This window comes from Monodelphis domestica, chromosome 3, assembly GCF_027887165.1.
Source record: "Monodelphis domestica isolate mMonDom1 chromosome 3, mMonDom1.pri, whole genome shotgun sequence".
Classification (NCBI taxonomy): Eukaryota; Metazoa; Chordata; class Mammalia; order Didelphimorphia; family Didelphidae; genus Monodelphis; species Monodelphis domestica.
This window is the reverse complement of record NC_077229.1, coordinates 199235929-199252658: the sequence shown is the minus strand read 5'-3', so window position 1 is coordinate 199252658 and position 16730 is coordinate 199235929. Positions and strand designations below refer to the sequence as shown.

Sequence of the window (16730 nt, the reverse complement as noted above, 5' to 3'; positions counted from 1 at the left end):
GCCAAAATTATTATATCTCAAGTCAGAGGTTTTTTTTTACCAAAATAGAGGGGAAACAATAAAGTAGAGAAATGTGAAAGAGGTTAGAGAAAATACCTATTCTAGTCCTCAGGCAGGAGGGCCAGTAGTGAGTAACCAGGAGGCCTCCTCCAAGATGGAAGCAAGTCTTTAGGAAACTAGGAAGAGAGTCAATCTTTTCACTCACCCAACGAAGTAGTCCAGGAGTTAATCTAAGTTGAAGTCACAATTCCCCAAACTGTCCTAGCCAAAGTATATTTCATGGCTTTTATGGTGGTTTCCTGGCCCTGCCCCTTTTCACAGGGGCCAATCACAGTTTCCAAATTGTTTTTCTGAGTTGTCACCCAGTTTGGATTCACCCGTTTCTGAGTCTCTGAACTCTTAAAAGAATTCAAAAGTTTCTAGCTATTTGATTTAGAAAGAAGGATGGAGTTCTCCAAGTATCTTGCAGGCTTCTCACCTAGCACTAAATATGGTGTGAATTCACTAAGTGGTTTTCCAGCTCCTCTACCTAGTTCAAGCTTGTGTTGATTCAATCAAAAGGTATACAAAGGAGAGTTAATCCTGTCTTCACAATCTAGGGAGGTACTTAAGTTAGTGTTAACCAAAATTTTAACTCCAGCTAGGCAAAGAGAATAAAGGATTCCGTTTTCATGATATAAACTAAAAATAGACAAAGAGAACCAAGAATATTCTTTCCCACAGTCCAGGGCCCTAAATAACTATGCACCAGCAGCCCCAGGCTATTCCATCATCTAATACTTCATTCATCAGCCCAAGACTTGGAGGTTATTACTCCATTAGCTCAAGAGGCTACTCTACTAGCCCCTAGGTAATTTCACCAGCCTAGGTTATTGTGTTATCTAAAAACCTCTTTTTCTTCAAATAAAATTATTTTCTTACTTCTGGGTTGAACAGAATTTGAGTTTCCTTTTCTTGAGGCAAGTCCCCACTACAAACTTGAGTATATTTTCCCACAACAAGACTAGTTTTTTGGGCACCATAGGCAAATCACTCTCTAGGTCCCAGTTACCTGTCTCAGCTAGTCTCTGTAGAAAAAGATCAAGCACAGACCAGAATGTTTGTCCAGGCCTTCTTTCACTGACAACCTTATTCTTAAGTGTATCTTTTCTGAGACTTCAGGAAAACTACAACTCTTCAACTTTTTTCTTGTAAAATAAAGTTTTGTTGTTATCTTTTGTTAATTGCTAGAATTTCTCCCAGTATCCTTTCCGCTCTCCCCTCCAATGAAGTTATCCCTTATAATTATTTTTAAAAAGAAAAAAAATTGGCAAAACTAGGCAATACAACAAAAAACATGATTTTATGTTATATATAGAGAAATATATAGTTCCACATCTGTGACCCTCAGACCTCTATAAAAAGTGTGGAATAAGTATCTTATAAATTTTCTAGGGTCATTCTTTAGGAGGGAAGATTCTTAACTAACTAGCTTTAGTCCCATAAGGAAACAGATTCTGTTCTTTTCTCTAGATTGTCAACTCTGTCATACTTTGAGGAGTTGTAGTCTACTGCCTAATGGCTACAACTGCTTTTTGGGAAAGATAAAAGATATATCTAGAAAAATACAATTACTGAAATGAACTACCAAAAGTAGATGCCAGATTTCAAGCCTGGGGACACTTTTTTTTCTTTGTTTAAATTAATGCCTTTTTTAATGCCACAGTTATTACATGCAGTTTCCATACCCAGAAAGTGAACTAGAGAAGGAAATGGCAAACCACTCCAATACCTCTGCCAAGAAAGCCCCTCAAAAAGTGGTCACAAAAGAATTGGATACAACTAAAACAACTCAACAACAATGGCAACATTGCCTATAACATGTAGACTTCCCTCAGGTTGCCTCTTCTTTGTCACACACACACACACACACACACACACAAATAGTTACGTGTAGTAAAGGGATTTTGCAAAGCTGGATGCATGAGAGGTTGGCCGGGCCAACATTCCACTTAGAACTCTCCCAGGAGCAGAGACTAGACACAGAGGCAACCTCTCATGCATCCAGCTTTGCAAAATACCTTTACTACTGTGGAAGAGAGAAATTGGAAAAGCATGCAACAAGACATGGAACAGCTGAGACTGATGACCTGTTAATCAAATGAAAGTATTCTGATTTGGAATGTTACCAGGAGAAACAGTTGGAGGCAAAACCAACTGCTGGCTGGACCCTGGTTACCTTGTTGCCTTGTATCGACAGAAAGAAGAAGTTTTTTTTTTCTCTCTTGGACTTTGGAGACTCAAGCTGGAGGTGGCCTGGTGACTTTGTAGGCAGAAGAAAAAAGGACGATAGCCTTGTTATCTTTCTGTCTTGCTGTGTTGATGATAGTAACTAAACTTCCAGACCTATCAACCATTCCTCTCAATTGAACTATATTCCAACATTCTCCAATCTAAGACTCACTGTAGCATTAGGGAAATGCCCAACCCTCTTACCTCCATTCCTTATCCTTTCCTGTTTTCCCCAAATAAACCCCTTACGTAAGATAAAGAAGAGAGAGTATTTCATTTGAAACATCATAAACTCATCCTGAGTTGATTTAGAAGAAGAAGAGAGAAGAAAAAAGAGGGAAGGGGAGGCTGAAGGGAAGAAGGAGGAAGGGAGGTATAGAGGGAGGAGGGAAAGACAGAAGAAATAAGATAACTGCCTGATGTTAGTTATCAATTACCAATCAATATAGTCCCTTATTATTATTTATTACACTACATAAGCAAAACATATAACTTTACACAGTGATAACATAACTCCCGGTGTCGCAACTCTCCCACTTCCAATTCTAGAGAGGCAGGAAATTTATTGTCTCTCCAGATCTAAGATTCAGCCAGGGCAAGGTTCAGGAAAATAAACAACCATTTATTTTAGGTAGGTTAGTAATTCATATACCCAGGGCACTGAACCAAATGACCCCCTTGAAGGCTTTTTGAATTCCATACTTCAAAGAGCCTAACATCAGAATGTGTTTATAGTTTTAAAGTTTTTGGTGAGCATCTGCTTCTGATACTTCATCAGCTAAAAAAATTCTTGTTCATTTTTATGGTAATATGAAGCATTTCAGATAACCTTTTTTATCTCCTTCCAAGAACGTGGGGATATCAAGACCCTTGACTTGGGGGACAATCAAGAAGGAAACCCTGACAATCCTGAGCCAGGAGAGTGGAGGTAGTTTAGTATTCTGGAAAGAACTGGGAGTCAGAACATTTAGATTCCAGTCTTGTCCTCTATGGCAAGACTTGACCTCTGTTTCCCTTTTCTCGCATGTAGAATGGCCCTGGTGACTACTCATTCCTTCTATATATTCCCTTTTCTCTAGGTTTTGGGGATATTGTTCTCTCTTGGTTCTCCTTTGGTTGATCATCATCCAACTTCTGAACCTTAACTGCAAGAGTACCAAAGGATCATTGTTAAACCTTCTCTCAATGACTTTATCAGCTCTATGACCTCATTTATCATTCATCATCTCTATATAAATGACTTCCAGATTTACATATCCAGCCCTACTCTTTTCTGATCTCTGAGCCTGTTAGAATCTGCCTATTAGAATTTTTTAACTGGATGTCCGGTGGGCATCATGGATTCAACATATCCAAAAAAAGACATTTTCTCTTCCCCAAACTCTACCTTTTCCCAAACTTTTCTATTTTCTTTTGAGGATATCAACATCCTTTCAGTAACCCAGGTTTGCAATCTTATTAGCATCTTTGATTCCTCAGCTTCCTTCATCCCACATACAATTTACTAAGTCATCAATTTTACTGAAATAATATCTCATATCACCATTTTCTCTGCTCACATGGCCATTACCCCTAGTTAAGGTCCTTATCACCTCTTGCCAAAACAATTATAATAACCTTTTAATAGATTTCCCTGTCTCAAGTCCCTCCCTCTCTCCAATCCATCTTCCACATAGCTGCCAAAATGATCAGGCCTAAAGTATAGGTCTGTTCATATTATTCCCTAGTTCAATAAACCTGAGTGGTTCCTTGTCTAAGACTAAATGCAAATGCCTATGTTTGGCATAACATATACAACATGGCTTCAGCTTATCTTTCTAAAGCTTATTATATACTTTTTGTTATATATATGAATATGTACATATTCATAAAGTCTTATGTTCCAACTAAACTGGCCATATTTCTGATTTCCATTCTTTTGCATGGACTGTTCCCTGCCCCGGATTGTATTGCCTCTTCACTTCCTCTGCTTTTTCTTTTTGTTTGTTATATTAAAATCCCCACATGTTTCCTTCCCTCCTCTCCCTGCATTAGAGAAGGCATCATTTGACAAAAGGAGATCTACATATTACATTAAATATTATATATATGCATATATAAACCACTTAAAATTCTTCATTTCCTTTGATCCTTCTACTTAGGACTTTAATGATCTTCCTAGCTGCTATTGCCTCCACCCTGAGATTACCTGATAATTATTTTGTATAAATTGTGAATGAGTAAATGATGTCTCTACCTGTAGAAAGTCAGCTTCTGGACAACAGAGACTTTCATTTTTCTATTTGGTTTTAATGGTTTCTAAGAATGGAAACTGGCTCACAATACAGTTTGATTGGAGACTTTGATGATGTTGTTCATTCATTGCTCATGGCAGTCCTTTGTGGCATGATCATGTTTAATGATATTACATTATGACTCAAGATATATTGAATAGAGCTACTGATGGTGATTTGAACTAGATGGACTTATGGACTAAAACAGCAAATCACACTGAAGCAGGGACAGGAAGCAGCATGTGCCGGGCGAGTCAAATGTTCACCCCTTGGCCACCACCTTCCTTCAGACCTCAAGGAAGAAAGCTCAGGATCTATTGCTTCCATCCCAGTGCCCTTAGACTTCATTCAGAAAACACAGCTATAGCCACAGGTACCGAAGACACTGAAAGGAAAGTTCTCGCCACCAAGATCCTTGGCACTGTCAAATGATTTAAAATCAGAAACAGGTAGGATTTTATCAGTGGAAATGACATTAAAGGTATTATCATCTGCTTTGCTACACTCTTAAGGGCCTTGAGACCTTTATGTCTAACTTGCAGTGAAAATCATTTATATAGTTTTCTCCCCTTTTAGAAGGTGAGCTCTTAGAGGACAAGGATTATCTCACTTTTCTGTTTGTATTCCCAGCACTTGGCAGAATGCTCTGCACATAGCAAGCATAATAAATGTTTCATTTATACATTCTTGTCTTTGAATGATCCATACCTAGTATAGTGTCTGGTTATAGTAGTAGGTGTTTAATATAAATATTTGGAATATTCTTACAGGGACTGAGATATTGACTGTGTGACCAGATTTCTAAGCCACTCTCTAAAACTGATTTAACCAAAAGGTGTCATTCTGCCTTGGTAGAGGAAGTTCCTTGTGGGAAGCTTGAACACCAGGGAAATCACCCCCTTCAAAAAATTTAAGCGTGATTATGGATGTGAAAGCATTTTGAAAAGTACAAATTGAAAAAAAAAAGTATAAATGTGTTGAATAAATGCCAGACATTATTATTGTAGCTGGTGTTGAGGTCTTCACCCTCTTTCTCTCCTCTTGACCTGATTTAGGAGATCAATCTGAGGCTGTGGATGCCCCCATGAATGATTGTAAGTTTTCATGCATCCATTTTTTTGTGTGTGTCAAAGAACCAATTTCAGTAGAGGATTCAATGACTATAATCTATTCCCTGGTGTAAATAAATGTAACCAACAAAAGCTGATCAAGCCCAGTGCCTGGTAGGTGCAATAAGGCAGTGCAAAATTTTTTAAAAGAATGCCTGCCTTCAAGGAGCTTACTGATAAAAAGCGGTTTAACTTGGAAGATCAGAAATTCTAAGTCAGAGTATCTTGGTCCATATCCCAGTTCTGTCATTTGTGCCAGAGATCTTGGCTTGTACCTCTCTGGATTTCAGCTTCCTCATCTATTCAATGAAAGGCTGGACTGAAATCTAGTCAGAGGTATCAAACAAGGAGCTGAACACTCCCTGGTGCTGCCCAACCAGATTAAAAGTAATTAGGAAATATTTAATTAAAAATAAAAATAGAATAGTATATAGATAATATTAATATGTGGTTTTCTAAATCACTATGTGGCCTGCAAGAACATAAGTTTGGACAAACTTCGGGAAATAGTGGTAGACAGAAGGGTCTGATGTGCTAAAGCCTATGAGGTCATGTGGCCTGCAAAGACCTTTATGTGTACTTTAATTTGACACCACTGCAGTAGATAAGCTGTCAAAGTCTCTACAACTCAAAATTCATGATTCTATAAACACACATAATTATAAGACAAATTACAAATAGCTGCTTGCTTGGGGAAGGCCAGATTTAGATTGTTGTCGGGTTGGTGTGGGGTGGAGGTAGGAGAGAAAGCATTCTTTTTTTTTCCCTGCTGCCTATGTCAGTAAAAACTAATCCATACCCCTGAGTAGGCAACAGAAATTGAAAAGACCTAAAAGAGTCCAATCACTTGGAGTTATTTATCAAAGGACTTTTTTTTTTAATTGAAAGAAATACAACTTGTTCCCTCTTGCCCAGTGTGAATCTTAAAACTGCTCAGACTCTGCTTCAGAAGATTTGATTAAGCTATTCCCCATTTTTAACAATGGAGGTACTGGTCAGGAATGTATTGAGAACTTTTAAAAATTACTCCACCCTACTTAGACAGTGCCTTAGGGGAAAATAAAATTGTAAACTCCTGATGGAACAATGAAAGTCCCCAACTTATACTTAAAGTGAAGCAAAAACCTTAAGCTAGGTTGTCTATTTTTAGATCTAATACAAAAGGGTACTAAGTACCTATAAAGGCTAAATTAATCACTAAAAGGTCAAGCAACTTACAAAAGGCAAGCTTTTAACAAAAGAGGTGTGAAGTACCCAGAGAAGATGAGAACTAAAGAGTGGTGAGAACTAAGAATGGGCAGTCCTGGGGAAAAGTGTCTACTGTAATTGGTAGATGTGAAAATTTAGAGGAGGTGAAATAAGAGAAAATTTCTTTAAAAGGAGAATTCAGTTCAGTTTGGAAGCTGAATTGGGTCTCTGAGCTCAGTTCAGGAGTTGAGAATTTCAGTGAAGGATTGGAGCTTGCTTGGGATGATCTTGTGGTGAGTGATAAAGACTGGCTCTCTCTCTCTCTCTCTCTCTCTCTCTCCCTTAAGGCTTAGGCCTAGGCCAAATGGCCTAGGCCCTTTCTATTTTCTCTTTCTCTCTCTCTCTCTCTTCCCTTAATTCCTTCATTTGTATTAATTAAAATCTCCATAAAACCCAGCTGACTTGGGTATTTTCATATTTGTGAATTTTCCCACTTATTTTTAATATAAATCAAGACACTAAAAATTATCTTTACAGTTTGGCAATTCACAGTCTTGGAAAACCATATTTTAACGGTTACACCAGAATATATTTAAAATAGATATTCTGAGAAATTAGTATACAATTTAGAAAGTCTTAAAATTCTTCAGGTGAAAATACTTATTACTATAAAGTATTACTATTCAATAAGAATTCCCTACTTAAATAAATTATCTTCCCATTTATAAAATCAACAATGAAAGAGCATTAAAATCCTTCTCATCCCTTTTGTGCTCTACCATCTGTACCAAATATTTCCCCTCTATGGCAGCTAGATGGCACAGGGATAGAGTAATCTATCCTGTAATCAAGGCCTGTAATCAAGAAGACTCAGGTTCAAATCCAGCTTCCAACACTTTAACAGTTGTGTAACACCAGGAAAAATTCTCTGTTTCCAGTTTCCTCAACTGTAAAATGGGGAAAACATACCATCTACCTCACAGAGTTATTATGATTTATCATATGAGATAGGAAGCACTTAATGCAATGTCTGGCACATTGTAATTAATAAATACTTCTTCCCTTCCCAGCTTCCTTTTAATATTAACCTCAAAAAAAATCACCTGGTTGTGAAATGTTACTATATGAGCTTTTACCTTTAAAAGGCTGGACTCTAATAAAAGATAAGCTTTCAGAGAGAAAGAACAGAAATCACTAATCATTTTTCTAAATAGTTCACTTTTAGATATATTTTAAGTGAACAAAAAGCTTTTAATTTTCCTTAGGTGTATGATGAGTTTTTTTAAATGAAAATACAAAACACTTTAAAAGTTCAAAAGTTTATTGCCAGAATAGCAAACTTTCTGCAGACCCCTTTTTAAGATTACATGGGAAAAGACAAGATTAACAGACTTCAAGTGAGCTAACAAAAAGCAAAGACTACTGATAATCATGCACTTCCTGTCGAGTTACAGCAGTAACAAATATATTTAAAGTACACCCAAATACATGTGACAAAAAACTCAAAGTATCTCATTTTAGGGTCAGAGCCCATACTGAAAAATATAGAAAACATTCCACAGTGCTTGGGCTATTTTTTTTAATTTTATTTTGCAATTGTCAGTATGTTCAGGTTAGAGGTCTTTACTCAATAAATTGAAAAAATTTAGATAAACGATGGAATAAACTGCGATATTTAATAATCTTATCAGTTTACTTTTTTTATTCCTAAGATGAGTAGCAGTGTAAGGTATATGCAACAATAACAATCCCTTTTTCAGAAATGACTCAAAATTTTAAATGGGAAGCAAAAGGAAAAAAAATTACTCTAAACTCCTAATTTGTGATATTCTTACAAATGATTACTACTACCTATACAGTATACCCAAAGCAAATTATGTTCGAGATAAGCGGAGAAGATATGTAGCCAGGGAAAGGCTTCACTATTTGATTTAAACAAGGCTTCATTTTCTAGTAGGCCATCACCATAAAAGCAAACTATATTCTCACCACTACAGATATGCTTTCTTTTTCTTTTTTAACTTTTTATTTAATAAAAGTGTAGTTTCATATAAAGACAAGATCTAGCAACTACTGCCAACTGATTACTAATGCCCAATAGAGCTACTGCTGAATGTGTAGGAATAAGAAGAGTATGACGAATTCCCAGATGCATCGAAGCTTCCTCTCCTGGATCCACTGCGCGAACCAGAACGTGATCCAGATCGAGACCCTGAACGGGACCCTGGAGCAGAAGATACATTATAAGGGCTTGGCAAACCCTTGGACGAAACTAAAGCTGCTTCCAGCAGACGTAACCCAGTGATGTCCTCCACCATGGACCGATTCATGGCATCTTTGTAAGATATTTTCAGTTTGGTTTTGGGGCAGGTCAAGATCTTGGCATAGTTGCTAGTGTCATGAAGCCTCTGAGCTCCTCGGCCATCGATTAGCCCTTTTCTGATAGCTTCTTCAGAACTTATTCTTCCATGAACCTCTGGATCAACAAGGCCTCCAGTGAGGTACTGGAATTCCAGAAAACGTTGACCTGCCTCATAGGGTAGCCATTTCTCCTTAACTGCCTCTGCTGCTGACATCTTCTTCTTGCCCTTCACACCTTCAAAACCAATGAATGCTTTCTGTGCTGGCTTCAGTCTGGTGGCCATATCTTGGTCAATGAGGCCCTGGGAGACTGCATCTTGTAGTGAAAGCCTCTGACCTGTGGTGGGATTGATGATGCCTCCTGTACAGGCTTGAGCTTCCAGCAGCCTCTGACCTGTGATGCTATCTACAATTCCTCTCTCTATACCTTCTGTAATGGAAATTTTTTCTAAGTTTTCTGTGTCAAAGATGGCGGCAATGGGGCTCGTCTCCTCTAATGGGTCAGACAAAGAACTGCTCCGGATGGTCAAATTTCTGATGCTAGAAATACTGGAGGTCTTAGTTATAGAATCATGTCGAGTGCTACTGAAAACATCATCTCCACCACTACCACTGCCAACACTGCTGCCGCCATTTTTTAAGGAAATCATATCAGCAAATTGTGTGAGGCTAAGGCTGCCAGAGCGGTACTGATCAAAGAATTTTCTGTCAACAAAGCCCTTGTCAATAGCATCTTGAATATCATACTGACTGCCTGTTTTTCTGTCAACTAGGACTACCCTGGTGGAACCATCTGATCCAGTGATGGTTATTTCTTCCCACTCACACTCTTGCTCACAGAGTTCTACAAAAGTGTCATAATCAATAAGACCCTTCTTGTAAGCCTCTTGAACAGACATTTCCTTGTTGGTTTCTGGGTCTACTATGACTACTCTGCGTTTCCTAAGTGTATTCTTTTGTGATGTCTGTATTGGTTTCTTCTTTTCTTTTAAGGGCAAAAGACAGAGTCCCGTTTCCTCATCCTTCATGCATCTTTCTTTCAATTGCAAGTAGGTGAGATTTTCTTCTGTGTTGGGATCAAAAAATCCCTTTGTGTCATCGCTGGGGTCTGACAAGATTTCATTCAACTCTTCATTAAAATAACCCCTCTTGTAAGCCATGTCAACTGGTAAACGATGGCTCTCTTTGGGGTCAATGATTCCACCTGTTGCAATCTGAGCCTCCAATAAACGAATTCCATGACCCTTCTCAATAAGCTCTTTGTTCATGGCTTGGAACAAGGAGATGATGTTTCCTGTTTCTGGATCTTTATACCCAGTAACTGCCCGTTCAGCTGACAGGAGTTTCTCTTTAAATTCAATGCCCACTAACCCTCTTTTGTGGGCTTCTTCCACTGGTAGCCTCAGGTTGCTGACAGGATCCACAATAAAACCGGTGGCTGCTTGAGCTTCTAGAAGTTCCAGGGCAGTACCAGGTCTGACCAAACCAATTTTCATGGCCTCATAAATGCCAAGCTTTTGTTTTGTGGTCTCATTGTAGATGCCTGCTATACAGCTGGAACCCTGGAGGAAATCCTTAATTCTCTCACCAACCTCATCATAGGAAATCTGGCCTGATTCCAGTTCATTTACAGTGGATGGCCGTAAAATTCCAGAATCCACCAGTTCAGTGACTGTGACAGGTTGCCTGATACCTTGGAATGACATGCTCCTCTTCTGGACGAGCAGTAAAAGCAAGCCAGTGTGGGGTTCGATTCTACATCTTTCTCTCAGCTGCACGTAACTGACCTTCTTTTTGTTGATGGGATCCACAAAGTTTTTCTGACTGTCTCGAGGATCATTTAGGGACCTATACAAGTCTCGGTCAATTAGCCCACGGGATAAGGCAACATCTTTGGGCAAAAAGACACTGTTAATTGGATCTATCACACCCCCGGAGGCAATCTGAGCTTCTAGTAGGCGCATTCCTGTTTCTCTATCAATTAGATTTTTCTTGATAGCTTCAGAAACAGATACTGTCTTGCCCGAAAATGGATCATCAAAGCCAGTAACAGCCTTTTCTGCGGTATAGATCTGCTGCCGGTCATCAAAGTCAATGAGGTCCCGAGCAATGGCGTTGTCAACAGTCAGCTTCTCATTCCTGTGGGGGTCAATCACACCTCCTGTAGCTGCCTGGGCCTCGAGGAGCATGACTGTGGATTCTGGAGTAATGAGTTTCTTCCTCTTGGCCTCCACCAAAGAATATTTTTCTTTAGGGGAAGCAGAAGCCCCAGCAATAGCACCTGCTCCACGAAGGAAAGGTTGGATTTCAGAAGCAACTTCTTCTACAGACTTTTTCCCCCTCAACAGTTTATCCAAAGTGCTTTTGTCTATCAGTTGACATTCGTAGAGCTGCATTGCTGTCACCTTTTTCCTCAGCCCATCAAATATCAGTTTTGAGGGGTCAACAGACCATTCCTCTTCAGTCTGTGTCTCCCTATGAGATCCATATGGACGCTGTTTAAGCCTATCAATCTCTCTCTGCATTCTACAACGTTCTGATTCCATCTGTGACTGGGTTTCCCTGGTAGAATCTTCCAGTTTTCGCCTGCATCTGTCCTCAATCCTCTTGATCTCGGCTTGCAACCTTTCAATCTCACTTCTTAGGCAGTTCTTCTCTCTCTCACTCTTTTCTCTTTCAGATTCAAACTTTCTCATAGCCTCTTCCTTGCGGGAATACTGACTTTTCCACTGATTTAAGTCATTTTGAATTTGCTGTTTCTCATTCTCCAGTCGTTGTTTCACCCTAATCTCTGACTCCAATGTTGCTTTTGCACGATTCAGCTCATCTTCTAACCTTTGCAGTCGTGCCTTGTCTTGTTCCAGGACTTTGATTTTTACTAGCAGGCTCTCCCTTTCTTGTACAACTTGACTGCATTGATTCTTGGATTCATGAATCCTATTAGATGCCTAAAATTAAAAAATAAAAACAAATGAAAGAACAGAATTGATTATCTCTGATAATTAAACCTCTTTGGTTCTAACATTTTCATTTTAGATGTGCATGCCTTTTCCCTTCCAATCTGTGTCCTCAGTTTATTTTTAGCTTTTTATTCTACATATTTATTTTTTCATAGTTTTTCCATTGCCACCCAACATCTATTGCTTCATACTTACCATTCTTATCTCCTCAAAGGAAATGAGGAAGTTGTAACCCTAACTACCTTACCTTTCCCTTTTATTTGCATTTAAGAAACTTTAATCTAGTTAAAGCTGATCATGCCTATTTATTCTAAAATGTTTAATACAGCAATGTAAATACTTTGTATTGTAAACCTTAAAATTTCTTAGACTTATAAATGTTGGATTTTCAACATTTATAAGTCTAAGAAATTTTAAGGTTTACAGTATTTGCATATTGCCATATATATGAGTATATATATGCATATATATTATATATACTTTCACCGATATAGACACAGTTCTACTCCCACACAAATATTGTCTACGGAAGTCAAATATATTAGAAGTTAAAGAAATCAAAAATTTTAAATTAGGTGTTAAAGTAGGCAAATCCAACCAAAAAACCAGAAACATTAAAATTGACATGCAGAAAAGCAACATGCTGGGAAGTGGTGAAAAGAAGACAGTAATCAATAAGCAAGAAGAGAAAAAGGATTAAAAACCTGCATAGAAAACAGCTTTGTTGAGAGGATAATTTTAATTCAAGCAAATGTGAAAATAAACATATATGTGTTAAAGTTCCTCTAAATATATAATAAGGCACATGTTCAAATAAAGTTCTTGTCTAAAATATAAAGCAAGGCAGATATAGTCCTGCCTTCATAGGAAATGACCCCAAATATCCCACCTGCTCTTGAGGACTCCAAAAGGAGCTACATGCATTAAATCGCACATATTGAATTTTGGCAAAGATTCAGGACATAAAGACAAACAGTGCCAAAAGATTTTGTAAAGCAGTTTTCCAGGTTATGATAAGAGTCGAAGCCCAGCAAATAAGCAAAGAATTAGTTGGAACAATGAAAGACTGATTAAGGTTAGAAGACTATTTGAATGAATTATTTGAGAAACAGTAAAGCCATGATCAAATATTTGTGAATACCTCTATAGCCTGCTTTTGGAATTTTTCAATTTCCTGTCTCAAATTTTCCCTTTCTCTCTGTAAATCATTAATCAGCCCCTGTAGTTCCAAGGTTCGGTTGGTGCTGATTTGCAGTTGGCTTCTTAGGTCAGAGATAGTAGCATTTTTATCACAATCAGCTTCACTCTTTCCTCTTCGAAGATCATCATATTCCAGTCTCAGGTTCCGCAACTCCTCCTCTAGCATCAAATGTTCTTTGGTCAGGTTCTCTGTGAGAGATTGTAGTCTCTCTATTTCTATCTTACTTTCATTCAGACTTCTGCTTTTGTCTTCAATTGCCTTCTGGAAGTGCTCATTTCTCAGGTGAGCCTGTTTGACATTTTCTTGTTCCTGAACCAACTGCCTTCTCAGAGCTTCAACTTCTGATGCCAGTTTTCTCAACTCCTCCTGAGTTCTCTGCTTCTCTCTCACGTGCCCATCCAACACATCCCTTTGCTGTCTGAGGTCATCTTCACTTCTCTTCTTGGTAATGGATGCTTGCTCTAGCTGCTGTGTCAGGTTGGTGATTTTGATTGCTTGCTCTTTCAAAGATCTCCTCATGGACTCCAGTTCATCTTCCAGCTTCTTCCTCTTGGAACATTCATCAGAAGCTGTTTTCTTCAGTCTGTTCAATTCATCTTCTACTTTCTGTTTCTGGAATTGGAGGTCTTTTAGAGAACTTTGGAACCTTGAAATATCTTGGTCCTTTATTGTTCTCTCCTGAGAAATTCTTTCATAGTCAATTCTCAGGCGTGTCAGCTCCTGTTCATGAATCTTCAGTTTGCTTATTGTTTCTGTGGCATTACTGTTTGCTTTCTGCAGATCATACTGTGTTCTTTGTAATTTTGAGTTTTCCTCCTCCAGGCATTTTCTTTGATTTGTTTCAGTTTCTATCAACTTTTTGAGTCTTTCAAGTTCCTTGTTTTTATCCTGAATGGTTTTGGCAGCATCATCAAGTGACTGCTTATATCTCATGCTCTCTTCTGAGCGCATTTGAGTGACCTGCTTCAGCTCAAACTCTAGCTGCTGTTTCCTCTGAGACATCTCAGAGCCAGTTGCCTTTTGCTGCTGAACATTTTCTTCTACTCTTCTAAGATTCTCTGTGGTCTGAGTCAAAGTGTTCTTCAGTCTCTTAATTTCCTCTGACAAACTCCTGTTTTCTCTCGTTAGGTTATCTATCTGAGTTCTGTAGCCACTCGTGTCCTCTTCTTTTTGTTTGGTAAGCTGGTGGATTGTGGTCTTGGTGATGTTTATCTCTGTTTCAAACTGGTTCTTTAAGCTAATAATTTCCTCATCATAATTGTTTCTTACCTTACCTAGCTCATTCTCATAGTCCCAGCGGCGCTTAGCCTCTTCCTGATACTCAGTTTTTAGTCTTTCTATCTCTTTATTCTTATCCTGAATAGTCTTTGCAGCCTCCTCAAGGGACTGCTTGTGCCTGGTATTGTCCTCTGAGCGCTGCTGAATCACCTGTTTAAGCTCTATTTCTAGCTGCTGCTTTTTTTGCATCAGTTCAGACCCACACGCTTTTTGTTGAATGGCATTTTCTTCTGCACGCCTCCTCTGCTCTGTAGTCTGCAAAATGCTGTCATTCAGCCTGACAATTTCATCCTTCAAATCTCGGTTTTCTCTCGAGAGTCGATCAACCTGGTTTTTGAGACCTTTGGTATCATCTTCCTTTTGCATGGATATTTCCTTGATTGTGGTCTTCGTAATATTAATTTCTGTCTCATACTTGTTCCTTAAATTACTCATCTCCTCATTATAGTGGTTTCTTACCTTTGCCAGCTCATTTTCATATTCCCTCTTCCGGGCGCCCTCCTCTTGAAGAAGAACCCTCAACCTTTCTATCTCGTACTCCTTCTCCTTGATGGTCTTTTCAGATTCTAATCTTTGCCACCCAAGGTTTTCCTTTTCGCATTGCCTTGCTTTCTGCAGCTGGTCATAGTCATTTTTCTGTTGGTCAAATCTGTCCTCCACAGTCTTTCTTTTCCTCTTTTCATCTTCAATCTCATAAGTGAGTCTTGTGATCTTCTCATTGAGCTCTTTTATCTGCCCATAGCACTTATCTAGGTTTTGTTTAGCTGATTTTCCATCCAGCTCGGCTTGTCTCTTCAGCTCCTCTAGGCTCACAAGTTTTGCTCTGAATTGGGAGCACTCTGCCTGGTATTTTTGCAGGTTCTGATCCAAGAATTTGTTCTTATTGCAGTTTTCGGAATTGGCATCTCTAGCAAGACGAAGTTCTTCTTCCAAAACTTCAATTTTGGTGTTTTTCAGCTGTTGGATTGAAAGTACAAAACATGTTGAAGTAATTGCTTTCATAACACAGGATGTGTGTGTGTGTGTGTGTGTGTGTGTGTGTGTGCATACATATACGTGTGCATAGGCACATCATAGAACAGTGGTTAAGGAGCTGGTCTCAGAGTCAGGAAGACCAGGAACCAAATCCCACCTCTGACACCTACTAACTGTGGCACCTTGGCAAGTCCATTCATTTCTTATGGTCTTCTGGCAACGCTCTCAGAGTGGAAATTATTGAAAAGTTGCTGATCTGCTTCTGTTGAGGCAGTTTCCTCACCAAGAGCTCCTTATACCAATAATAATACTGCTATGTACAATAGCTGACATTGTAAAGATTTCTCTTTTGAATTCCAGCCATTCAGGTAGTTTTAAATTATAAGATAAAGATTTTTGAAAATTGTGTCTTTGTTTTTTGTTTTATCTTAGTGATAAAAATGTTTCACTATTAACTATTGGTCACACTTTTGATAAGCAAAATCTTGCTTACTTGGGGAAGGGGTAAATTCATTCTTTTTAAATTCTGAACTTAGCAGACAATCAACATTTATTAAGTGCCTACTAATAGGCCAGGCCTAGTGCTAAGTGCTGGGGATACAAAAAGAGACAAAAGATAGTCTCTGCCCTCAAGGAGCTCATAAATAATATGAGCATATTAGAATACAGAACACAAGGATTGCCAATGAGAGCACACACACCATTCTGGCACTACTTGCTCTTTCACTTTCAAAGCTATCCATTTGCAGACCTGTGAATTCATTGAGACAGGGAACTCTTGAGAGGGAGGAACTTCCTTTACCATTGCAGATAAAAATCACTAAGCAATAAAGGAAATGTATTATATACATACTCAATAAGAAGAATTTGTTAGTCAGTATATGCTGACCATGAATTTTAAAGAGATCAATAACATGAAGTCAAATTTTTTAAAATTTGTATTAATAGCATTATTTTTTCTAAAATCCTAGTATTGATTCTAAGAGATTAAGAGCAGTAAGGGTTAGGCAGTTGGGGTTAAGTGACTTGCTCAGGGTCACACAGCTACTTAATAGTATTTTAAGGCAACCAAAATTTGACCAGTAATAAAAAAAATGTAATATATCCTTTATAA

The 16730-nt window shown here is 38.4% G+C and overlaps 1 protein-coding gene across 2 annotated transcripts in view; it reads right to left on the bottom strand.

Annotated features, from left to right (window-relative positions):
* Window positions 1-8144: 8144 nt before the first annotated feature.
* Window positions 8145-16730, bottom strand: part of DSP (desmoplakin) — a 49441-nt gene continuing 40855 nt past the window's right edge. Inside the window, exons 23-24 of one of the 2 annotated variants that reach the window (XM_001377941.5) lie at window positions 13304-15598; window positions 8145-12150 (exon numbers count right to left, since the gene is read on the bottom strand). In XM_001377941.5, the coding sequence (XP_001377978.1) occupies window positions 8929-12150; window positions 13304-15598 (5517 nt within the window). In that variant the 3' untranslated portion in view covers window positions 8145-8928. The remainder of the gene's footprint in view (window positions 12151-13303; window positions 15599-16730) is intronic. The other variant, XM_007487987.3, reaches the window with a different exon arrangement.